Genomic DNA, 25,327 nt, shown 5'->3' on the forward strand with positions numbered 1-25,327 from the left:
GAACGAAGTAATGGCGTAATTGGTAACTTAGATTTTGCCTCCTTGTACAATCAATCATCATTTCAGAGATTTGTGAAAAATGGCAGACGTCAGGCTGCTCATTCAAGAAGAAGGTCGTGCGGCCAGGAACTTGATAGCTTTTAATGTGCCAGTTGGCACGAATAATACGGAGAAAATTACAAAGAAACCACCCAGTGTACCAAGGCAAGCTCAGTCAGGTTCGACAAAGCGATCTATGAAGCCAGCAACAAGAGTGAGATCTGCTTCTACAGGTCGCGATAAGAAATCTGGTAAGATACAACAGTTCGGATTTTATCCTCATTTGCAAAAATATATCCAACGATAGAAAATTTGGTGAAAACTGATGAAAAAGACTATTATTCTTACAGTCCAAATGTTAGAATTATGCTCGCGAAATGAGTAACATTTGTACGGCTCTTTTATTTATACATAAGATTTCCTTTTGAAAATATCTCTAGTTTTCCAATTACATATTAATACTTTTTATCATTATGAATTATTCAACTTTTAAATGTGCGATATTTGATTAGAATTACAGGCACGATACTGGGCATTTTTATTTGGGAATTTACAAAGAGCGGTTGATGGAATTTACCAAACGTGCGAGGAGGACGAGAATATTTCTGAGTGTAAAGAAGTTATTTTAGTTTTAGAGAATTATACCCGAGACTTTCATAATTTAATAGAATGGTTCAAAGTTAAGTGGGCTTACGAAAACTCCCCACCGCCGTTGAGACGGACTCCTTTAGCTTGGGAAGTTAGAAAGACTTCTCCTTGCCGAATATGGAATTCCACAATAGTTCCGAAATCTACTAGTCCGTTGCAAAGAGCAAGTCCAACCGAGTCCATTTGTAAGAGTCCGGTCGAACAAATAATATGCGAGTGTAAAACGACTGCAACGGACAACAAGATTAATAATGTAAAGGAGGAACTGCTTCATAAGTTGTTAAAAGATAGTAAAAACAACGTTTGTAAAAATTGCTCCTCGGATATTAAAGAGAGGCGTAAAAACGGTGTGGATAAGGTAAGAAATCAAACAACGAATAAGGAGAGATCTGTGTCGGCGAAAGCACTTAACAAAGTTCTCATGAAACAGTCAGTGCAATCAAGAGCGAATCTCGAAGACCGCAGGACACTGAATGAAGGTGTAACGTACGACTCGAGGAATAAGGTAGATTCGAGAAACATTCCGAAACACACGAAGGACTGCGTGCACGGCAATACCGCGAAGCTAGCTGATTCGAATTTATCAGCGGATAAACTAGAACAGGCGTATAAAAATGATAGAAACGTCCAGCTGAGTTCGTGCGCTAACTGTGAGCTTACGCAGAAAGACGCCGCTAAAGATAGCAAGACAGAAGGAAAGAGCGCGGACAGTAAGTTATCGTGTAACAAAAGTAACATAGTATTGGGGAAGAATGAAATTAACGTCAGAGTGAGAAAGGATAGTCTTAGGAAGGGTGAGAAGTCAAGTACGAGAGCAACCGTTGTTACAAATATTCCGGTTCAGGCTAACTGTCAAACGAACAAGCACGGAATTAGTGATAGGTCGGATAATAAGGATAGCCGAAATCCTGCGGTAACCTCATCCTCCGATAACGCAGATAAAGGCTCCACGACGTTCGATAGGCCTGCCTACTCCACCGTGTCGCAAGCGAGATCTAAGGCACGTTCGTCGTCGACTTTGTCCGAGACCCCAAAGTTCACCAGAAGTAAGACCTGCTTAAGCGGCAAAAATTTACCTACTCCGAGTAAAACGAGGCCTGGAACGTCCGTTATAGTGAGGGGACGATTTCAAACCCTTGAAAATAAGGTATATTTTCTTGTTTGCCTGTATTGATTAAAGGCGATGTTTCATTCAATGTGATATTTTTTCCAGCTGTCCGAGCAAAATATTTCCAAGAAAGAGCAGGGCAGAGACATGAACGGCTCGGTGGAGGTTTTAACGAAGCAATCGCCATCTTCGAAGTTAAAGGACGAAAGCGACGGTTGGCAAACGGTTAGGAACCGCTGTAGAAGAGGAAGCACTCATAACCTGAACATGTCGACGCGTTTTCATAAACCGAGCACCGCCTTGTCTCTGCCAGCTTTGTCCATAGAGAGCCCGTCGGAGAAGATAAAGAAGAATTGTTCCACTCCCGATGGGAATAACAAGCAAAAGAGAAAGTGCATCGTGGGGAAAGCCGGGAAGAACATGAACAACGAAGTCGAGAAAGTTAAGGGAGAATCCATGACGTCCACCATTAAAAACAGTCTCGAAGATACGTTCAAAAAGAACGCGCTGAATCTGTGCGATACGAATTCAACGTCGATGATCGCGGCCATCTTTAAGAACGACGCGGAGCTGCTCGAGAAACGCATACAACAGTTTATGGCCGCTCAGGCGGAAAGAGAAAGGATCATCTTAGAGGAAGAGAGGAAGACGGAGGAAGCGGATTCTCAAAGATCTCAGCAGTTGTCGGACGAGGAGGCGTCTCTGAAACGACAAATCTTGGAGCTGGAGTCCACCGAGATCGACGTTGACACGGAAACGGACGAAACGGATGGCGAAATGGTTCTCGAAATGGAAGACGAACCTGCGGTACCCCTCAGTGTCGTCACCGACGATATTAGCTTAGAAGATAGGTATGTAGAAGTTGCGTTTGTTGGAATCTTAATAAAAGACCGAACACTGGTGTTGCAGGTACGAAAATATGTTGGAAGGTATGTCCTGGGCGGAACGAGTCGACACCCTCGCGCAATTACGCGCGTTAGTAGCTCGGCATCCGGGACGCGCGTTGGAATTGCATCAAAAACTGTCGTCCCCCTCGCGAAAAAGATCGCTTCCTGAAACGTTGAGGAGATACCAGGCGAAGCAAGCTTGCGCCCAGCACAAACGTCAAAAGCTACTAATGGAGAAGTCGCAACGCTTGCGGGAATTATTGAACAAAGTAGAGGACGTTAAGAGCGCAAAGAGTCAACTGATAGAGGACAAGAGAGTCCGGATGGAAATGAGACTGAAGAGAGCGGAGGAAAACAGAACGCAACACTTGCTGGAGATAGTGAGGAAAGCGCACGACGAAGACTCGAAATTGAAGGAAATAGCTTTCATCAACGAACTTGAAGCGCAGAATAAGAGACACGATTTCATGGCATTGTGCCAAGAACAAGAAGAGAGATTACAGGTATGTGAATTTCTGAACAAAAAATCAGTAATATATGTGTGTTTATCTGCGAATTGATTAATGATATATTCAGGACTTTCTAAATGTGAGGCCTTGTGTGTGATGTAATTGACACTGGAGTAGAAATATTCATAAAGAGAGCTCCCACTTCATCGATTCTTACGAAATTAATTAATTTATATTGTAGAGAAGACAGTTGTGAAAGTAATTTCCATGAAAAATTAAATCGACATTATTTTCCGAAATATAATAAAATAAAATTTAAAGTGTTTATATTTTTTTTAGAGATAAGACTCATGTGAACAAGTTAACATACGTTACATAGAATGGTCGTTTACCTTCTAAACAGAAAAAGTTTTTATTTACTTCGTACTGTTTACAACATTAACATGTAATGCTTAGGAAAGAGCATGAAAATGTCACTTGGTTTTTGCTGGATAGAAATTTCAGCTATCTTCCTTAGAATCTGAAATTGAGAAGATTTGCGATGAGGTGATCTTTTCTGAATATTTTCTAAATGTAATAAATCGCGTGTGTGTAGGGTATCCAAGAAGAACGTCAACGTCGACAAGAAGAGAAAGCTGCCAAGGAAGCCGCGGCTGAAGAACGCCGACGAGCTTTGGAAGCAGAGCGCCAGTTGCGAATACAGAAAATGAAGCAAGCACGGCGAGAACGTGAGGAAAGGGTTGGCAAGATGCAGCTCGAGAGAGAAAAGGAACGACAGGTGGGCGATCACGACGAGCGAAATGTGTAATTTGCAGGAAGCCGTTAAATCCCGTCTTTGCAGGAATTGGCGAGAGAAAAGGCACGTGATCGCGAAGAACGCTTGTCGGCGCTACACGCTGCTCAACTGGCCAACCAAGAAGAGCTGCAGAAGAAAATCGCGCAGAAGCAGCAAGAATCTGCTCGGAGGCACGTAGAGAATATTGAGCACATTCGACAGCGTGCGGTCGAATCTTCAATTTTAAGATCGGAAGAAGTACCGCCTACCCTTAAATCTTACCCTGCTCAAAAACAGTGTTCTCTGTGTGGCACGATTGTGAGCTTTGTTCTAGTTACGTAACACCACTGCCCGGACGAAATATATTTTATACATCCGTACGTTTTACAGATATCTAACGAGGTGTATCTTCTGAGCCACTTGAAAGGAAAGACGCATCTGGAAGCGGTGCGAAACGCACACGACAATCGTGAACCGTCCCGGGACGAGCTCCAACGCTTCAACATCGCGCAGATACGAGACGTGCCGGTTACCGTTGCCAACAGTAGCAATGCGAACAACAGCAAAGCCGCGAAAGAGAAGCAGAAAGCGTTGAAACGCCGGTGTAGAAAAATCAAGCAACGCATGAACTCGCGCGGTCAAGAGTGGGAGGACAAACGGAAGGCTGAAGTCAATCCGAATTTATCGGCCGAATCAGCGAATAAGGCCAAATTCCGGCGCAATTTGAAGGAGCTGGACAGGTTGTACAATAATCATTCCAAATCCGCGTGGTCGACCATAGCGCTCGCCGCCTTGGAGCGTTGTTTGGGCGAGATCAATCGAGCTTTCGCCAAATCGGTAAGTCTCAACGAGAGGAAAGCACACTTTCTTCCACGGATTGTCGCCTATTGTCACGTGTGTTCTGCCCTTTCAGTGTCCGTTCGATCAGGACGCTTTCAGAAGCTTGAGCGGCTTTGATGTCCTGACAAACTTACTGAATTTAGGTTTAAATGCGCAAAATGCATCACATAATTTACCAAATAAGTGAGTACAATGGAATTTCTCCGTAAAAGACACTTTCTATCGCGATCTATTAGCGAAAAGAATTTTCGACGTACTTTATTTGGCATTCCAGGGCGATCGTATTATTGTGTCGAGTTTACAAAGCCGGTGTCACTGGAAACGCTGAGAGCACAGAGGACATTTTGTTGAGCAACAAAATTCTCGTTATTTTGGATTTACTTTTACAACGTTTAGAGGTAAGTTTATGTTTATCTTGTTTCCTCTATTTATCAATGTCAGTTATTTAGTTATTATAACTGATGACTCTTATAGATTTTTCTAATACATGAGACAATCTAAAGAAAATTGTTCAAGATATGAGTAATCATTATTTCCTTAATCTATTAATTAATGATGGGCGATTTATTCACTCGATGGAAATGCATTCCATTTTTTTATTTTATTTATGTATTGGGAGAATAAATCTTAACAAAAACCAAACAAAAATTTTTGCAATATTGTCAGCATTGCGAAACGTATCTAAAAGCGCCTGCATTTGATATATGAAATTGAAACAACGCCTATTTGACATATGCTGCCACCTAGGAAGAAGAGGGCTAACTAACTTCTGTAAAAGCCAGTATCACACACAAAAAATGTCATAATTGCAATATATCTTCGAGAAAGTCTAAAGCCACGTAAAATATCCACATATTGATTTTTGAAATTTTATTCATATTTATATATATAACTTCTTTATATTACAACTTCATTACACTTGTTTTTTATTTACCGAGATAATATCGAAGCATTAATAGGTCTCGGATTCCAAGCAATTCAAAGTCTAGACATTTTCATAAATCGAACTGCAAGGATAGTAAAATAGATAAAATATTATTTTGATCTCATTCTAAACATTTTAATTACGTCAAACTAATGAATCGGGGATTTCATGCTATTTGAAACAGTAATTTACGACGAACTGGAAGATCAGTCGCATATTTACTCTTTATGTGGATATTGCTTGAACAAAGATTAATTGTCTTATTGTTCATACAACTGAAACGATCTATGAAGAAGAATACATGAAACTTTTTTTTTAATGTTAGCAAATTTCTTCGAGTTTTTATTTGCCGAAAGCAATCAATATTTTATACTCGATAAAAAAAAACTGAAATTAAATATGATTGTTTTGAAAAAGTGATAAAGACACAATATGTAGGGCCATAAGGAATGAAAATGTTGTAGTGCTATTTAAATATTAATATTATTAATATTTTTATATCTGTGGGAGGATAAAAATGTTCACCTTGCATCACGCATGTATCGGAGAATTTTTCGGGCAAACTTACGCGATGAATCAACCTTCCACGAACGAAGCAAACCTTGAGTTCCCCCAATAATATAATTTTACATATTAAATATCCCTGAAAAAAAGTGAACTCTTTGGTTGATCTGAAAACATTTCGGTTGAAAATTAGTCGAAAATTCATAATAAACGAAGCTCTACACAGCGCGTTGGCGTTATATGTTTCGCTTCTCATGGAACGCTTCTATTGTCAAGTATTGTCGAATAAATAAGGATCTTCGTTTCCTGATAAAGTTTTGGGACGTGGGTCAAGATACACTGCGATATGCGGTGGACGTGCGTAAGCATCACCTTCGAAAGCGAGCTAATGCGATAGATAGGCATGTAGATTACAACTTGTCCTGCTCCTTTTTTCGATCTCGTTTCGACGTTGGCAGAGGGATGACGGTAAAGACGACGTAGCCCTGTCATTCTGTCTATCCTGTCCAACTTGTCAAAATAAGGATTAAGGATCTTGGGGATCCACGATTTCGTATTGTCGTTGCCTCCGGGCCGCATGTGTCGCTTCCTTCGCGTGTAAGACGCGCCGGTAAATATAAATAAAAATTTCATATCCGATCATTTCGCTGAATTTAGCTTCTCTTTCTACAAACGTGCTCTTATCTCGAGAAAAGTAGCTACTTTTGTTTCCACCTCCTGCTGTAAGAGCATCACTTCTTTACTTTTATTCGTACCATTCTTGAAGTTATAGTTCCCGCGTTTCACGCAAAGTACGTGAACACAAATATGCCTGTGCTTTTATCTTGGCAACAAATATATTCGAAATATTCCACGGATGAAAAAGATTTTGACTTCGAAGTTCCGCATTTGTGGGAACGTAGATATCTAAAAAAAGAAAAAAAACCTACTAAACCGAACATTTAAAAAGATTTTTTTTCTTTGAATTTGCGGTTCAATTGGTTAGAAAAATCTGATAACGGTTCGGCCTGATTTGATTTAATAACAAATAACGGTTAAAACGTGCATGTTAAACAATCGGAAGTTCCCTAGCAAAGTTATCAAGATATTAAATGCGCTCGCATTCGTGCGTTTTCGTGCTTTCGCGGAAATTTCAGCGGGACGATCTCTCTTTCTCCTCCACCGCTGTTTGCACAGGTACGGGCGCACCTGTGCGAAATGATCGGTGTGCAAAAATTTGCACATGCCCGCCTCTCCTCTCGGCGTCGATCATCCCGTATCGTTTCGCCACCGACGACGGTCGGCCTCGGCGTGATTTCGCCATCGATTCTTCACGCTCCATAGATACGGCACTGGCGCCTCCTCCTTCCCGTCCCCTCTTCCAAGGATCCCCCTCCGCAAATGCATTAGCGGCGAGAGAGCTTTTAGTGACGTCACCCGCATACAGAGATATGCGGTGCGTGCACGCATGTACACACGCACGCACGCATACACGGGCTGTACGGGTGAAAGGAAAGTCCGCCCGCGAGAGAATGTGCGTGGGGTACTTCTGTTTCCACTTCCATCAAGTCCCGTTTCGAGGACCTGGTCTAATCTTTTGTCTCGTCCTCGTCCTTCTCTTCCCACTCCTCCTCCTATCGCCACTTTTTCAAAGACCTCTTCGCGCGTCCTAGAATTCGAAGTACGCGCTGCAATTTTCCCGCGCCGGCTTTCCCGACGACGATGCTGACTGACGAGGACGACGATGAGGAGGACACTCTGATCGCGGGTCTGGAACCCCCTGAGTAGCTTTCCCAGCGTTAACCCTCTAATAAGGTGGGGTCAGATTGACCCCACGGCTTCGTTTATTTTTTTTTATAGCACGCACTGTTTCTCTTAGGCCTGGTTTCTCATTTTCTGCTTAACTTGTGCTTAACTTAATGATTTGAAAATTGTTTTCCCATTCATAGTTAATCATTAAATTTTTTAAATTACCGCTGCAGAACCATCAGTTTAACGATCAACCATGAATAGAAAAAATACAATTTTTGCATTATCATCAGTTTGACTCTAAACCACAAGTTAATCAGAAAATGAAACCCGGTTTCATGTTATTTTTTATTTCCTTTTCTTTTTTGTACTTGGGTTACGTGAAAAATGAACAAAACAGAGGTTCAACATGGGGTCGCACCCGACCCCACCTTTCTGGATACGTTGAAAATCCACCTTGCCATTAGAGAGTTAAAAATAACGGTGGAGTAAATTCCACTTTGGAATTTGACGAAGTTCGATAGAAACAAACATACGCTCAAGTTATGCTTTGTCTTCTGAAGGATGAAAGAGCAAAGCTTTTTCGTTGAGGTCTGTTTCCCCGACAGATCTTTGTTGACGACGCGGTAATAACATGTGTAACACAATAATTGTCGAGTCGCGTTTGTCACACCCACCTTGTAACAGCTACAAATTTCCGTCCAAATGACACGGGAATTCACCTGTTTTTCTTATACATTTTGCCTTTATCGCTGTTCGTGTAAACGCGCAGCTTCGTTTATCGCTAGATCGTTCGGCATTATCGGACTCGTCTATACGCGAAACGGGATTCTCGAGAAAATGGAAACAAGGGAGTCACCTCGTTACCAAATGGACCAGAAAAAGATCATGTCGTTAAGTCGCGGAGATAAAAACTCTCGCGAATTAAAAATTCAGCGATAAACAGGATTAGAGACGGAGGGTCCAAGTTTTATCTTTATAACTGTTGGTATTGCCGTGTTCTCTGGTGTACACGTGTTTTGTATGGTCGATGTGCAATCAATGGGACCGCTGTATCGAACTCGAGACGAGAGCAGTTGTAAATTCGCGATTGTGAAGCAGAAATTTCGTAAGAAAATGTATACATCTCTCATGTACTCAGATTTTTTTCATTTTACTGCGTACTTTTTTCATTTTTATCATTGGATTTTTTTAAATTATCGACACGGGTGGTAAATATTTTATTCTAATTGTATAAATTCGTCAATTTAATACAAAATTATTTACTGCTCAAGTCAAAATGAGTTTTAAAATAATCAAACTTTGACATAAGAAGTAATAAAACTTATTAAGACCAATGTGACTATTACAAATAATTTAAATAAAAATAATTAATATCATCTGTTGAAAGAAAATGTGTTAGTGTCAACATGTTACAACATTTTTAATTCGCGAACGAGTAATACACGATAAATAAATTATTCCGGCTTAAAATTTAAAGCGTCTCTTTGGGCCATGTAAAAAAATGTTAAAAATTAACATTTTATTTTTTATTATGTAGAATATACGTGTATTAGTATTCCATTAACGTCATAGAACAAATTTCATACATCATGCAATGAATCGATAAATTTCTCGTTAAGTTCACCAAATTATATTACGTCAATCGCGTGAGCAACTTTTAATGAATATAAAACTGCAAACACGATCTTAATTCTCCGCCTCGGTATCGAAAAAACATAGCCGTGGACCATTGCGCAAAGAAACGAATCACTTACCGGAGTTCGCCGATTTCCCGCGAATGTTTCCCAATTTTGCCCGTCGACCGAGCGAATTTACAATTCCACGTAAATTGCTAGAAATTACTCGGTTCCTATAACTGTTTCTCCCTCTCGTCCGAAAATTCATAGACGTATGTGTACACGTATGACTGCATTCCGGTTGATGGACGCCGAACGATTTCGATGACTACAAACCGAATTCATCGACCGTGGAAGAGGGAGAAAAAAGTCGAAAGAGTTCGAGTCGAGCGAATTAAAGTCCGAATAAAGCAGATCGACGTATAAAGCGGATATGACGATTTAATATGTGCCATTATACTCCATTTTCCCCAATAATAAAATAATAAAATAAATAATATCGCGTACGCAAAATCAATTACGCGTGGAAGAGAGAGAGAGAGAGAGAAATGCGACAAAGCGTAGATCCTGCAACCGTGAATTTGTCGTCGAGATGCGCTCCTCGAAAATTCATCGACTTTTTAATTTTTTGATTTTCCGATAATACGTCCAGCTAAATTCTCCGCCTTTCTGCATACATCGCGTCCAATAATCCTCGGAAAATAACAACATAATATCGGCCAACAACCATAATAATAATAATAACAACAGCCGAACGCGTTCGATTTCGAACTCACGAATATACCCGGCGCTCGCCGCGATGCGAATAAATATCTAAATTGATCGTAGGACAAATCGACGCGGATAAAATACGCAAGTCAGTCGTGAAATCGCGCAGCATCCCTCGTTGCCGCGTATTATCTCATAGAATTTTCCAAGAGCCCCCCTTTCTTTCGATCCGCTCGCTTCAGTCCGCGGCCGCGCGGTTCGGAAAGAACTGGATTAACATAAAAGCATCCTCCCGTTTATGGTCGCACATACTCGATATATGCGTTCCTCGAAATTTCACGTCTCGTTGGCGTCTTGTTTTCGTTCGCCTGTATCAGAGAGGCGTCGCGATCGTATCGTTTTATTTTTTTCTGTCTCTCTCTCTTTTCTCCCCCCCCTCTCTCTATCTCTCTCTCTCTCTCTCTCTCTCTCTCTGGATACGGATGGGATTGAATTTGTCAAGGCAGTGGTCAAACCACTTTTTAATGTTTCGTCGGAGATTATTTCGCTACCTCTTATGAGAGCGCGGCCGGTTGGTAACATTATCTTTTCCATCCGAGGCTCGCCTGGTGCAACAATAGTTCTTAAAGGATTACCCGCGCTAACATCGGCTGCCCGACGGGGTGTCGCGAACTCGTAAAAATTTACAACAAATCGCAGAAACCATTATATATATTGTTCGATAAAAAAAGAGCCATTTAAACAAAAAAGAAAGAAATTCTGACATATTGATCAATATATAATAGTTTGTAACAAATTAGAGTATGTAATAACAGATACTATAATAGAATATACAGGATGTTCCAATCTAAGAAGAACACCTAAATATCTCCTTTGTTTTTAATGAAAAATGTTTAAATAATCGTAAACAAAATTTTCCTTTCGGTATTCCTCCTTTGAAACCATTCGAATTGTGCTTTAAACATTCCTCATATCAGTAAAAACAAAGGAGATATTCAGGTGTTCTCCTTATACTGGGATATGGATATCCTGTATAATATAGATGTACTTTACTGTGTCATACGCGCAAAGATGATTTAATTGAGAAAACAAAAAATTTTTTGTCAAAGACGACTAGTTAAAAGCAATGATCGCTCGTTCGTTCGGCAGATTTGCGGGACAAAATGCGCGCCAATTTCTCACCCCGAAGCTCCGTAACTTTGCATTGAAACAAGCGGAGTTAAGAGCAAAATCGAGACTGCATCGCACAATTGTTAAGTCCGTTACAAAAGCCGGCTGTAATTTTCGATGCAGTCGCGGGATGCCGTGCGATATATTCGCGCGAGCAAGGATCAGAGTCAGCGGCCAGAAGTGAAATAAAAGTGGACAAACGTGTAGTACGGCTTTTCGATAGGATTCCCCGAAGCGCTTATCGAAAGCGAGGCTAAACCGTTTAGGACCCATATTCCTGTCTCCGGAATTCTTATCGGAACCCTTAGACTCGTTACCACTAATTTAGCGTTATAAATGCGCGTACGTATGCGTGTCGTCCAGGATACGCTCGGTCCACCGAGCGACGCGGTAACAATGACTCAACGTATTAGGAATTCGCTTGTGTCTAAGCGGCTGATCAACCGGCCTTAGAGGCTTTAAGTAGCCAGCTCAGGTACAGGTAATCACGACCGTTGTCTCCCGGTAAAAAAGACAGACCCGAGATAGATATAGACGGAGATGTTCTCCAGATTGTTTGGAGTAAAAATTCCACTCAGGTATGCGTGACAGCCGAGTCGCTCGAATTCGAGCGATCTTTCCTGAGTCGAAATTTTAAATTCTACCTTAAATCTTCAAGTGGAGAAAATGCCAATGATTTCGCCATTTGTAGCGCCAAAAGTGCATAATAGAAAACTTTGAAATACTTAATATTGAACTAAATTAGATTTAAACTAAGACAACATTTTCGACTTGAATTCGCTGCTGCAGGCTCAGTTTCTCGAATCGAAATTTGGATGCTACTTTGACGCTCTTCATTCTTTCCGGTCGTTGATCCTATTTTCTTAGTTCCTATTATATTGTAAAATTAAAGATTTAACATAGAGTTGACAAAATTTTGACTCGGATTTCCACTCCGAATCGTTGATTTTCACACGAAACTGAAGCGCGAGTCAGATGTGCTCCACCGTCGTGGGAACAGACTCGCTCTAATCGATTAAAACATTCGCTCGTACGGATTAAAAATCCGCCCACTCTAAGCTGGAGCGAAACATTCACTCTCGCGATCCCGATGACGATATTTTCGCGTTCTTCCCGCGTTTTCAGTGAGATTTCACTTGGAGAAATTTCGAGAGCCTTTCACCCTCGCGTCCATTCAGCCGCGAATTCCTCCGGCGGAAATGTCAGAATGCTGTTACACACACGTGGTAATGATAATAATAATACACGCCTTTGAGATCCGCTGCCAATGACGGATTGGCTTCATGGGTTGGAGCCGCGCAAATTCGCCCGTCACGTTTCCCACATTATCGAACGCGCAAATTGCTCTCGCGCCTAAAAATAAGAGATCGATGCGGAGCGCAAATAAAGTTTTACATGCGGCTGAGCGACTTCGAACGGACATTTTTGCGTGGAGAATGTCGATCGCACTGAACGATTACGTTTTACCTTTCGCAGACTTTAACTGCTCTCGATGACCACGCTCAGACTCAGGATGTGTCTACCAATTCGACCGGAAACGGAATGGTGGCCGCCAGCGCGACGCAATTGCTGTGCAGCATGATTCCCGAAGAGCCTTTTGAGAAAACCCCCCTGCAGATGCGCGTTCAAGATATTGCTGGGTGAGTCTTGCACAAAACGCTAGATTTGTGAGCGCAATTTCGTGTTACACGATCATGAAACCTCGATATTGACGTCGGCTGAGAGAACCCGACTCTTTCGAGCGATAATCATATTTTTGTCAACGTATATCTCATTAAAACGAACGAATAATTGCGCTTTGGTATTTACTTTTTCCGGTAAATTGCCGAAATTAGCGCGAGAATCAAGAGATCCGGGGATACTCGTTAATTCGGAGCGAAAAGTCACGAAGATATCGGTGTATTAGCAGAATTATGACAATTCGCTTCGTATAGAAGTGAGCTTGCGGCGTTGAATATGCGATGCTTTAGCAGAAAAAATGTAGCGATTTTAAAAATTATTTATTATTATATATATATATTTTTTTTTGTTTTGTTGAAATATAATAGTATCAATTTAAATAGATTATACTTTAACGCGAGCTGTCATAAAATAATTTTTAATTAAAATCGTTATATTTTTAATTTTGAATACTAACTATGATGTAATGAACACACACACACACACACACACACACACACACACACACACACACACACACGCGCGCGCGCGCGCGCGCGCGCGCGTAACGTGAACAACAATCGCTAAATATTTAATTGATACGTAACTAATTCGATGTGATGTGCTGTTAACGTCGTTAAGTGTTCGGAAAATTCGTTTTGCCACGTAAAATCTGTAGAAATGAGGACGCGTTTCAGGTGTTGCCACGATGCGATGGATTTTTGACTAAATTTTCTCCGCGACGTAAAAAGAGTAACGTCAATATTAGCGTCGTTTGAATAAGCAACATGTGTGTTCGATTATTAGTTACAAATGCGGCATTAAAATTAATCCCCGCTGGCGGAATATTATTTCACTGATTAGGGTAATCGGAGCATAATTAGCAGGCATTCCACTTCTTTCTGGATGATACGAACGTTCTACGTAATTGCGGGCAATCATCTACAATGAAATCGTAACTTCTGTAACGTGTGTTCACGTGTCTTTTCTCCCGGCTACTTTTTTTACAATTGCCCCATGAAAGAACTAGTCGCCGAGGTGAAATCTTTTCGGTTAAAAGAAAAAAAGGCGTATTATTGTAACGACGGTAAAATCAGTGGAGGACGAATCGAGATTAACGGAGAGGTCGAAGCAAACGATAAATTTCGTGCTATTCGACGCACGTGAGAAGTGTATTCTTTTTCGAAGTTAAAGATTTGCCGTTGATTCATTACACTGTATTATGATGCGTTAAAAAATTGCGTTTTAACCCAAAAATGTACTTGTTAAATACAGAGTGAGGCAATGACTGTTAACTCCTTGAATATCTCCGAAATATGAGAGCAAGAGACAAATGTATCTAATAGAAATTGCGTTGATTACTATTTTGAAAATAACTATCTGTAAATGTAAACTTTTTCCATCTTTACGCATCTGACCGTTAATAAAATATTTTTATATCTCGAAGTTATTCAAGATGATAATATTGCCTGCTTGGAAAAAAAATAAACATTAGTATCAATTCAAAACTCATACTATCATTATCATATATCATATATAAGCAAGAATATATAATTTTACATGAAGATAAAACTTGTTTACATACAGAAATTCTATATTGTTCCACTAAAAATATTATGTTTTTCTTATTTAAGAGTAATTTTCGTGAAATGAGAGAAAAAAATATTGGAAAAGAACAATAAAGAACGATATCTTCAAACTGGGATAATTCTTCGTTTGAAGCTATCGTTCTTTTTATCCAATATTGTTTCCTCTTAATTCATAAAAATTATTCTCGACTAAGAAGAAGAATATTTTTGGTGGAAATTGGTTTAACACGTTGAATGCCACGCTGATTTCCATCGATCGTACAAACGCCTAATTGATTCAATTAAATCACTAAAGCTGCAGTAAATAAATATAATTCAGGATACGCATCTGTTAGCTTGTTTCATTAGCTCATTACTGGCTGTACAACCTATTTTGTAGATGCAATTAATTATACGTCACACGTAATTTAATAAAACGCGGTAACATCATAGCGCCGGTCACCGGTGACCCCCGTGGCATTCAACGTGTTAAATATTCCTCATGTAAGCAAGTTTTATCTTTATATAAGATTATATTCTTATTCATGTATGAGAATATGAGTCTTGAATAAAACATGGATACGGTAACGAGACTCCCAACGTGGCTTCCTGTAGAAGTTAACATTGAATGTTGACACATTATTAACTGAAGTTAACGGAAAAATGCAAATTTTCCAAGCGTTCACGAAGTCACATTTCGAAACCGTCTTTTTCTCCTATCTTTCGCGACGTTTCCCTCCTATCGACCGGTAATAAATCTGTCTCACCGCGGCTATTAGCAACCAACGAAGTTTTCATTCGCGATTTTACACGCACTCTCGCCCGAAATCCGCATCTTTTGATCTGGTTTAGTCATTTGTTGCGCAAACACCGTCTACGACGGCGCCTTTGAATGGCGCGAAAGAATACTCAATGCGCTTTGAGGCGCACAGACCACCCTGTCTGAAAATATAACTGCGTTGTCGCGGCCAATACCGAACTTAATACGCGAGTCACAAGTGACAAGACGCGAACTGTTTTCGTTGCATCGCGCGAGACCCGATCTTCGTCAGGCTGATGGCTCGCACCTGGGTCAACTTCCTCCACGAGGACCCCCCAAAACGCCAGAGTTAACCCCTTTGCGCGCATCGAACTTATTTCCTTCTTCCCTCTTACACTTGTCCCTTCCCTCTTCAATCTTGTGTCTTCCGCGGCGGAAAACTCCGTCTAGAGTAAGCTGGGAGTTTTCATCCCGCCAGTGGATACCATAGGAAACGTAATTACTCCGCGTTATCATTTAAACTAACACATTTCCGAATTTGAGATGTATAGGTTTTAATTAAAATTGAGTTTCACGTTCAAATGGATTTTAATGAGACGCGACGTTCGATGGAAACGTGTTGCGTTTAATATTGCAACTCATCTACGGCGGACTTCAAATTCCCATTATTTCGATTTTCAAGTGATAAAAAAAAAATAAAAAATGTTTTACAACCTGGAAGCATCGTGAAATTACACGGCATTACATTACAATCGCAACGTGTTCGCACGTGTGACAATACCGTGAAAAGAGGAAATAATAAGGGAGAAAAGCGATTCGAAATTTTTACGTTCTCGCAGCATACTTTACAGTTGGGTGAATCTGCGAATTTCGCGTTCACTGATCGCACCGTCTGGCCTTGTATAATGAATGACGAAGGTGCGATCGGAATTATTGTCGACCGCGCACCGGTAGTGGGATTATTATGATTAATTTCCTGCCGATGCGAGAAAGGCCTAGTCACGATTTTTACTCAGCGGCGAGGTTGCTTTTCGCTCGTATCTTTAAAGTGCGCAGATGTGTAACGGCGATCGATCATTTTGTACGTCGTAATACTTATTTGACGGTCGTTAAGTGCACTCGCCATCGTTCCTTCCCTGAAAAATAATGCGCGTCCTTTTTGTGCGCCAAGAGAGAGAGAGAGAGAGAGAGAGAGAGAGAGAGAGAGAGAGAGAGAGAGAGAGAGAGAGAGAGAGAGAGAGAGAGAGAGATTTTTCTTTCTTACCGACCTCAATGTCTACCATTTTTATTGTCGGTGCGCGATACGAGGTGCAATTTTACAACAAGCGGAACGATTTAACGCACGTCCCTACGTTTTATTGCTATATGCTTACATATAGCTACTCGAAACGAATAAAATTTCGCCTAATATATTTGCCTTTAACGCGATTATTGATATTACGCAGATCGTAATAGAAAGTTCAAATGCTAAATTATAATTCGTGCTGTTTAAAGATTGTCGTAATTTGAAAACGCGTGAGAATGAACGCGCTTTTCCGAGGAAGAAGTATAAAAATTCTCGTGAGATCTGTAAACGCGGAAAATAAAACAGTCGTTAAAAGGTTTTATCGTTGATACCAATCGCGTGTCTCTTAAGCTCTTCGACGGTGTATGAACGGCTTCATATAAAGTAACAGATGTGTCGTATAAAGATAAGGTGATAAAAAGTGTATATGTTTGCCTATCAACTTTTATTCGTTAGTCCGCGTATCTGCGCGATCTATGTTTAAAGAGGCGTCGCTAGTGGCGGCTCTCTCAGGAATCATTTTCCCGGTTTCCACTTTTTTCACTCGTTTTTTGCCCCTCTCCTCCCTTTTGCCAACAGTATCGATGGTAAATGACCTTTTCGTCGTAAATTCCGCGCCGCGCAGCGAGAGAATCGCGTCTTTCCGATGTTCCTTCTGCATACGCTCGTACGGGCATGCAAATGCAAACAATGCGTGCCGGGCGGTGTGCGCTTTTTAAATTGTCCGCATTTTTACAAGAAACGATACCTTCCACTTTTAAAATGTCCGACAGAAAGACAAAGATTAATTCGGAAGAAGTTCCTTCTCATCGATCTTTCTGATGTTAACATACTTTATCTGTAAAACTTCCCTCTTACGATTTCGCGAGATAATTTGTTTTATCTTTTTTTCCCCCGAACAGCAATGTTATTATCATTATTAATTATTAATCCCTCTTGTTATATCACTTATAAAAAACGCTCTATTATATTCAATACGTGTTCAAAAATAGTTACATATCGCCAAGTGTGGTTATATGCGAAAAATACATTATCAGAGGAGAGAGAAGTAAAAAAAAACGCAGGAAAAGAATTAATATCAACTCAAGAGTCATAATCTCATACATAAGCAAGAATATATAATCTTATATCAAGATAAAACACACTTACACATAGAGAAATATGATTCCACTATAAAAATATCATATTTTTCTTGTTATTCAAGAATCATTTTCACGAATCGAGAGGAAAGTATTGGATGGAAAGAACGATATCTCCCAACTGATGAAATTCTTAATTTGAAGATCTTTTCATTCAATCCTTTTTCTTCCGATTCATGAAAATGATTCTCAAATAACAAGAATATGACATTTTTAGTGAGAGCTTATGCATGAAAATATAAATCTTAAATTGATACTAATTTTTCCTCTCCATGGAGAAAAAGGTGTGTTTGAAGGCTATCAATGTGACTCGGCCTTTTTCCGTACTCGAAAACTCTCGAAAACGTCGATGATCAGCAGTCGAGTGGCAACGACGTCGACGTAATTGCTGGAAGAGCGCTATAGAAAAATCAGTCCGCAAACACTCTTACCGCTAATCCCGATGAGTCGGTGGGAGGAGATTCGACCGTATAAGGTCTATACTGTCTTTAATCATGGATGGGATCAAGCGAATAATTGGTAATTTGCTTATGCTCGCGAGCAAACTACATCCGAACGCTCGGTCACAAATCCTTCCGCACGTTCTCGACCGTGCGATTTTAATAAGACGTCGGCACCGAAGAGAGAGAGAGAGAGAGAGAGAGAGAGAATTGGTTGAGTAAACATTATAATTTCTGTTATTATAATATGATTTATGTCGATGTCTGGAAAAATGGGACGATGCATTTCGACAGTTACATACGTAGGATATCGTGTTATCGATGTAGTGCATCTCTCTTCCTCTCTTTCTCGATTATAGATTGTTCGATGATTTTTTTTTTCGCTCCTTCTTCTTTTCCGCGATATTTTTTCACACGATAGCCGTCGGCGAAAGTGAGACAATGCGAGAAAGTGAGCAAGAAGTGCGTCAATTTAAAGCGTTATGCCTGTCTAAAGTATCTTCTTCCGCGTTCGAGATAAATCACAGTTTGCTCTGGTTAATTGAAACGGATGTACAAGGAACCCGGCGCGATCTCGCTTTTTGTTGTTCTTCCCGGCTCGGGATTAAATGGGCTTTCGATCAGCTTGTCGGTCGCGAGTCTAAATTTTCCTCCCTCCGCGCGTCAAGTTGGCGCGCCCGCGGCTTTCCGCTTCCACCTTCTCCCCCGTGCTCCGTCTATTGTTATAAAGAATTAAGGGACTGCGTCTCTTATAATTGCGTACAGAGTTCACGCTTTATCAGGCTGGCGCTTTTAAGCCTATTCGATCGTCGATGCGATGCAGCGGGGGAAAACAAACGCGTGGCCACTGGGATTCCCGTTTTTAATTCAAGCATGAATTTCTGCCTAAGGTAATGTCTTAGGCAAGAGATCGCCGGTATTTTTCAGGAATCACTCACTAGGTTTCGTTAAGTTTCGTGTAAGAAATAATTAATTCGATATTTCGGACTTTTGCGATGTGAAGAAATAATTCGATTTCCGAGTCAACGTCGCGTCTTTCATAGATTTGTTTACAACGTTTCGTGAACTGAAATGTTCAGAAAGAAATCTAAATAGGGGACCATTCAACAATTATGTTACGTAATTTGGATATTTTTATCCCCCTCTTCCTTGCCATAATTTCAGCACAGAGTATTTTCAGGCATATAACATCAAATTAATTACTTTATTTTATAATTTTGATCAATAAAAGTTGTGCTGTTAAGAGAATAAATATTAAAAAATTAACATTTCGATTATTAGCACAAAGCTGTACCGAAAGTTAAAAATTTTCACCAGATATAACCACATGTGAACCGAATGCAAACAATAAACTACGCGCATCCATATTTACAATCCATCTAATGTAACGTTCCCCCTTTCTGCTACCACAGACTGTGATCATCACGCAAGCTAATAAACCTTCCTCCCCTCATGGTGTAACGTAAATGTTGAATGGCCCCTTAATAATTAATTGCACCGAAAAATTAGTTGTCTTTAAATTGGCGTCTAAAAAGAACGACACATATAGAGAGCCAACGAAGCGAGGTAAAACATCATCGGTTATGTTTCCGTATAATCAGAGGAAATGAACGCTGCAGTTAACGCGTTAATGGCGAAGTGTCGGTGATATTTCGAGAGCTCGAGTCCAAATTTGCACTTATCAATTTCTCAAATAAATATATTTGACCCGGGAACATTCCGCGATCGCTCATCGCACCTGAAAGAAGCCTGTCGAGAGATGGATTTTTCGGCGAGACAGGCCGAGTCGCGGAAAGGCCCGTGTCGGCTCGCACGAGGTTCTCTCGTGCGGAGAAACGAGCCTTCAGTCACGTGCCGTACTGTCACAAAAATAATCCATGACGTAATCGTCGGGCAACGGGAACATCAAACTGACGCATTAATTAATGCGCTGCTAGGCGAATAGCGGCTCGCGCATTTACTTAACGTAATAAGGTTCCCAGCGGCTTCTCCTCCGCCCCCTCGTGCCGGTAGGGTTTATTACGAAAATGAAAAGGCTACGTTTTAGTCGTGCAACGTGATTAAATCGGGAGTTGCGCGAAACGAGGTTAGACGCGAAACGACGGCACACGGCCGGCTCTTCCTCTTTGAAGAGCGGCGGGCAAAATCTATTTTATTAATATAACGGCGCTGCTGTTTGATCTGATAATTCAGTTTCGCCGTCCTAAAGAGCATCCTTCCCCTTTTCTCCGTACTTGCCGCGCCAAAGGCCCGCGTGCACGCGCGAACGTATCTCCTAGCCGGCGCACCACCATCACCGCCGACATTTCCCCGTGGGCATTTTCCAACTTCTTTCTCGCCCTACGCTGTCTCTCCGCTCTCGCTCTTCGCCTTATCGATCCCATGCAAATAGATTCGATCCCGGGAAAAAAAAAAACTCTTGCCGACGACTCGCGCGAAGATGTTCCAATCGACGAAACGTTGGAGGAAAAAATGGACAGTCGACACAGTGTGCTAAATCGGACATGAATTTCGGGCACGTTTCCCTTTTGTGATGTTGCTCGAGCCGATAAGCCCGTACTTAAATCTATTAATAATAGTTAAATTGGGGCTAAAATTGTCGCAAGATGTTCTTATCGCGAGTCTCCCCCTTTTCGTCGCGTGGACGAATGCCAAGATCGAAAGTTTCATCATGAAGCCTGTATTTGTACAGCGAAGCCATGAGGTTTTCAGTTCAGGAATATGTGTGTTCGTGTATAATTCGTGATTAAACTTGCCCGTCTAACTCCAGGTATCGATAAACGGGTCTCGATAGTCGCTTAAACATGTAGGATGTTACTCGGTCGAGCGAACTCGCAAAAAAAGCGAGCCCGACTATGTCAAAGTATGCGTAAACTTGCACAGACTCAGCTGGCCGGGCGAAATCGCGCGATGTCCCTGGGATAAGTTGCTATCGGAATTTTTTATCTGGTATTTTTATTGATGAACGTGCGCGTGAATTCCCGCCCGATTGGCTGAAATTTCGGAAAAGCTCACGCCGGCGAATAGTCGTCGAAATACCAACCGACGAATCCACCGTGCAGCTCCGTCGCAAATTTGCACGAACGTAAAAAAATAAATGAGGACAGAATGTAAAAAGTGTATTATCGAAAATGTCGAAATTTTGATGCTATTATCTTAAAGATAGTTTGCACCCATTTAGACTAATAAGAGACCTATTTTGACGGTACTGAACTTTTTAACTTCTCTCCTGAACCTTTAATTCTACAGATTGATTTTTAATGTCACGTTCAACAACTGCGCTGAAACAGCGAACATCGAAAACGAACCTATTTTGCTATCAAGCTCCTACTAATATATTGTAGAATTAAAGGTTTAACATAAAGTCAAAATTTCGACTCGATTCTACCTCGAAGTGGCCTTATTTCTATTACTTTTAACTTCCGAAAAAAAAATTCTACGACAGAATTACGCGGCCGTAGGTGCTCTTCTTCGCGGTCTGCCTGACCGTGACTCGTGCTGGATTTTCCCGATCGAGCGGAATGGCGGGAAAGAAAATTGCGTTCGCCGTAATCGACGAGCCCGCGAAGCAAGTCGGCACAAAAAATGGATTCCTCTTTGGACAAAGTCCAGCGGGCAGAGTCGCACACCTGTCACGTTCGTCGCGACAGGGTGGGCGCGTCTAAAAGCGCGAGGTAGGGCTCTCGAGGTATAGTCGGCGAGATCATCGGCGGTCGTGGAAGAAAGGGGAGAAGAAGAAAAAACATCGCGGGGGTGAATGAGCGAGGCGGGCTGGGTACGTAATCTGCTAATGGACTCTCCTCCCCTTCCCTCCCCCCGTCTCGTCCCCCCTCTTCGCTCCCTCTCTGTTTCTCCTCGTCCAAATTCACCCTCGGCCGTACACACCCCTCTCAACCCTCTTTCGAACGGCCTCGACTCGTCCGTCTCTCTCTCTCTCTCTCTCTCTCTCTCATTGTCCCTTCCCTCTCTTTCTGTTTGTCTGTCTTTTTCTCTACCGAGCTATCGGTGACCTACGCGCACACACGTCTAGCCGTTTGCTATTCTTCGTATTTTCATTGCGTTCCTTTTTTCTACGTGTTGCTCGCGAGATCGGTCGATACACCGCGCGCGAATCGGTTAGTACGCGGGGGAGTATTGAAAAATTATGCGTACACATCGAAATCGCATCGGAAATTTGAGAATGAGGAGCGAGAATCCTCACAAACGCGGATCCCCGAGAGAGGTTTTCAAATCGGAATCTAATTTCTCAACTGGTTTTTCACGAGTTTCACCAGTGTCTTCAATATACGACACGAAAACAAAACAGATCTCTTAATGAACATTTTTACGCTTGTTCTACTGAAGGTGATGATCGTCCTTTTCTCTTTTTCCGTGAAAGTACGCGTGTCCATATAATGAGCGCGGATCGCGCGTGGCTCCTATTTAATTAACTTCTTTTCATATTGAAATTCAGACATGTAAATAGCCAACTAAATATTACATTAAATCCGCGAATGGCAGGTGGTATCGTTCACGCGCATAAATAATGAGTTAAATTATTATCGACAATGCGCGCCGGTCGAATTAATTACGATGACACTGTATTTTATCTTGTGAACGTTACGCGCGAGCAAGCAACGAGTTCTTCTCATTTTCCAATTATTACTAATTATCGGCTCGGCCGCATAATGTATGCGCCGTTTTATTTTAAAATACATGGATATGTAATTTTAACGATATTAAAAATTGAAGTGCGTTTCCTCGTATACGCTGCGCCCGAAACGTATACAAGGACAACGATGTATCTCTTCTCTGCGAGATAACACGAATCCTTCTTTAGCCCTTCTTTAGCCCTTCTTTAGTAAAAAGTGATTAACGGCTTTTTCATTCACTCTTACATGCGGAATCGAATTAGAGGATTGCACTTGACTGCACTCATTAATTTTATACTGCATCTCGTTTTGCTATTCATCGCATTTGAAAAGTGAGCTCCCGTCATTCTCCTCGTACGAACGGTTTGTTTCGTCATTTCGACACGCTCCACATCTTCGAGTTTCGCTCCCATAATTGCTACGTGCGCCGGAATTAGGATTTGCATCGCGTTGTGTTCTGCGGCTGATCGTTTCACGATGTACGAGATTCGAACTGTTTCACATGGCGTTGCGTCGTAACTTCGAAGTAAACGCTACTTTGGCGATTCAGCGTCAAATTAGCCGGCAGATGTACTCGAAGCATCAGCTGGCACAGCCCGGTGTCGGTCAGTGATTCATTTCCGTAGCCTTCGCCTTAGGCTCTCCGGGCAAAGAGCATCTCTTAATGCGGCCTTCAGCGCGTTAAATTCCGCGGTCGATGCCGATCACGCGATGCTGACGTGACGAGAATTAAACGACGAGTGCAACGGACAAAAAAGTGCCTGGCATTTGTGACTATAGCGCAGTGAAATAATTATAGTCGGAAACGATCATTTTTGCAGCAAGCGCTGTAATGTTAACGATAATAATCTTATATGCAGATAACTACCATTACTTTCTTGTTAGAATGAAAAAGATTGTTGACGTGGAAAATGACTATAATTTTAACGAAAGTAACAATATTTTCTTCTCTCAATAATTAATGCAAGCTCGTTATTAATGTGAGCTTGTTATCTTATAATCAAGACAAATTACTTCCGTAGGGTGAATTCTAGACGAGGTTAAGGAAAAAAAGTTGGACGTTCGAATGGAAAATTCACCCGAGTCTGAGGGAAATTTTAACTACTTTCACGCTCTTAAGGATATTTTGTGCCTACTGGGGCGGCCTGTAGATTAATAAAAATCTACTTTGACAAAGCTAACATTTTTTAACATCTCTCTTGAACCTTTCATTCTACAGATTGATTTTTAATGCTACTTTCAGTAATCTATTTAACGCTAAAACGTAAACGGAAATTTAAAAATATCACTAGAGTCAAAATAAAAGTTATATTATTCGAATTGAAGTTTTTTTTTAACTTATTTCGCTATCTTAACTTCTACTGTGTTGCAGAATCAAAGATTTAACAGGGTCAAAATTCCGACTCGGGTAGCCGAGACGAATAAAGTTCGAATTTGGTTAAGTTTGAAATTATTAAAATTGCGCGACGCGCCTGCAGCCTCAATGAGAGGGATCTCCAGCAATAATAGTGCTGTCAACGACAGCAATGACAGAAGCGGCAATAGTAATGGGAACCGCGGGATTGGAGCGGAGTATTTGATCAGGCGGGATAGGGGCGCAAGTAGAAATAGGCAGAGCGGCTGTTCTTGTTCCCATTCTGCTAAGTGGCAAGCTTCAACGTTGTCTATTATCCACCGTATACTCGCCCCCGCGTGTGCACACACATATATAGGTACACACACACACACAGAAGTAGCTTTAAACGACGCGAGAAGAAATCCGGTGTTGACTTTGACATGGCGAAATACATCGTGCGCTCCTGAAAGTAACGTTTCGATAAGGTTCTCCTCCTGTCGTCAATATTTCGTGGAAATATCTCGAAAAATAGCATAACACCGTGGTAAATCGAGATATCGAGATACAGAGGGAACCAAGTGCCGCCATATTTCGTTCGACGGAAAAGAAAGACAAGTTCTTTTTGTCCTTTCACCGCTTCATTTCCCGGTAATAAGATTAATAAAATATCGTCTGCGCAAATGCGGTTATTCAGTCCGGAATTAATGTCGCTTTACGTATGAACGAACGGATAGACAGACGCGCGCATCGCGACGACCAGCGTTGATTACTTCAGCATACGAGGTTTATTCTCGAGATACTTTTTTTCGTATCTCGTTCCCCGCCGCGAGGATAGCCAATACATTTTTGTATAAGAGCATATTTTTATGTAAATACACTGGATACGACCGCATCGCGCTGCCATTTTGTACGCGGCGCGTACCTATCCCTTCCGCGGAAATATTGGATTTCTGTAGGTAAACATAAATTATTTTTAGAAATTCTACTCCGCGTATAAACACGCGCAAACGGCGTACTCCGTCGGAGCACGGCACGAATACATTTCGCCGGGCATGTTCATAACATATTGAATATCGGCAAATGGTCTCCAGTCAACAGAGCTAAAATCG

At 41.3% G+C, this 25,327-nt stretch overlaps 1 protein-coding gene across 6 annotated transcripts in view; it reads left to right on the forward strand.

Annotated features, from left to right (window-relative positions):
• Positions 1-25,327, forward strand: part of LOC106747364 (S phase cyclin A-associated protein in the endoplasmic reticulum) — a 47,270-nt gene that overhangs the window by 943 nt on the left and 21,000 nt on the right. For 4 of the 6 annotated variants that reach the window (XM_014624808.1, XM_014624812.1, XM_014624810.1 and 1 more), the window contains 10 exons: positions 67-290; positions 552-1,834; positions 1,901-2,646; positions 2,705-3,185; positions 3,727-3,909; positions 3,973-4,224; positions 4,297-4,743; positions 4,820-4,929; positions 5,021-5,144; positions 12,877-13,040. In XM_014624808.1, coding sequence (XP_014480294.1) covers positions 80-290; positions 552-1,834; positions 1,901-2,646; positions 2,705-3,185; positions 3,727-3,909; positions 3,973-4,224; positions 4,297-4,743; positions 4,820-4,929; positions 5,021-5,144; positions 12,877-13,040 — 4,001 coding nt within the window. In that variant the 5' untranslated portion in view covers positions 67-79. The remainder of the gene's footprint in view (positions 1-66; positions 291-551; positions 1,835-1,900; positions 2,647-2,704; positions 3,186-3,726; positions 3,910-3,972; positions 4,225-4,296; positions 4,744-4,819; positions 4,930-5,020; positions 5,145-12,876; positions 13,041-25,327) is intronic. The other 2 variants (XM_014624814.1, XM_014624813.1) reach the window with 2 other exon arrangements.

Source organism: Dinoponera quadriceps, unplaced genomic scaffold (assembly GCF_001313825.1).
Source record: "Dinoponera quadriceps isolate SergipeBrazil2010 unplaced genomic scaffold, ASM131382v1 scaffold1831, whole genome shotgun sequence".
Taxonomy (NCBI): Eukaryota; Metazoa; Arthropoda; class Insecta; order Hymenoptera; family Formicidae; genus Dinoponera; species Dinoponera quadriceps.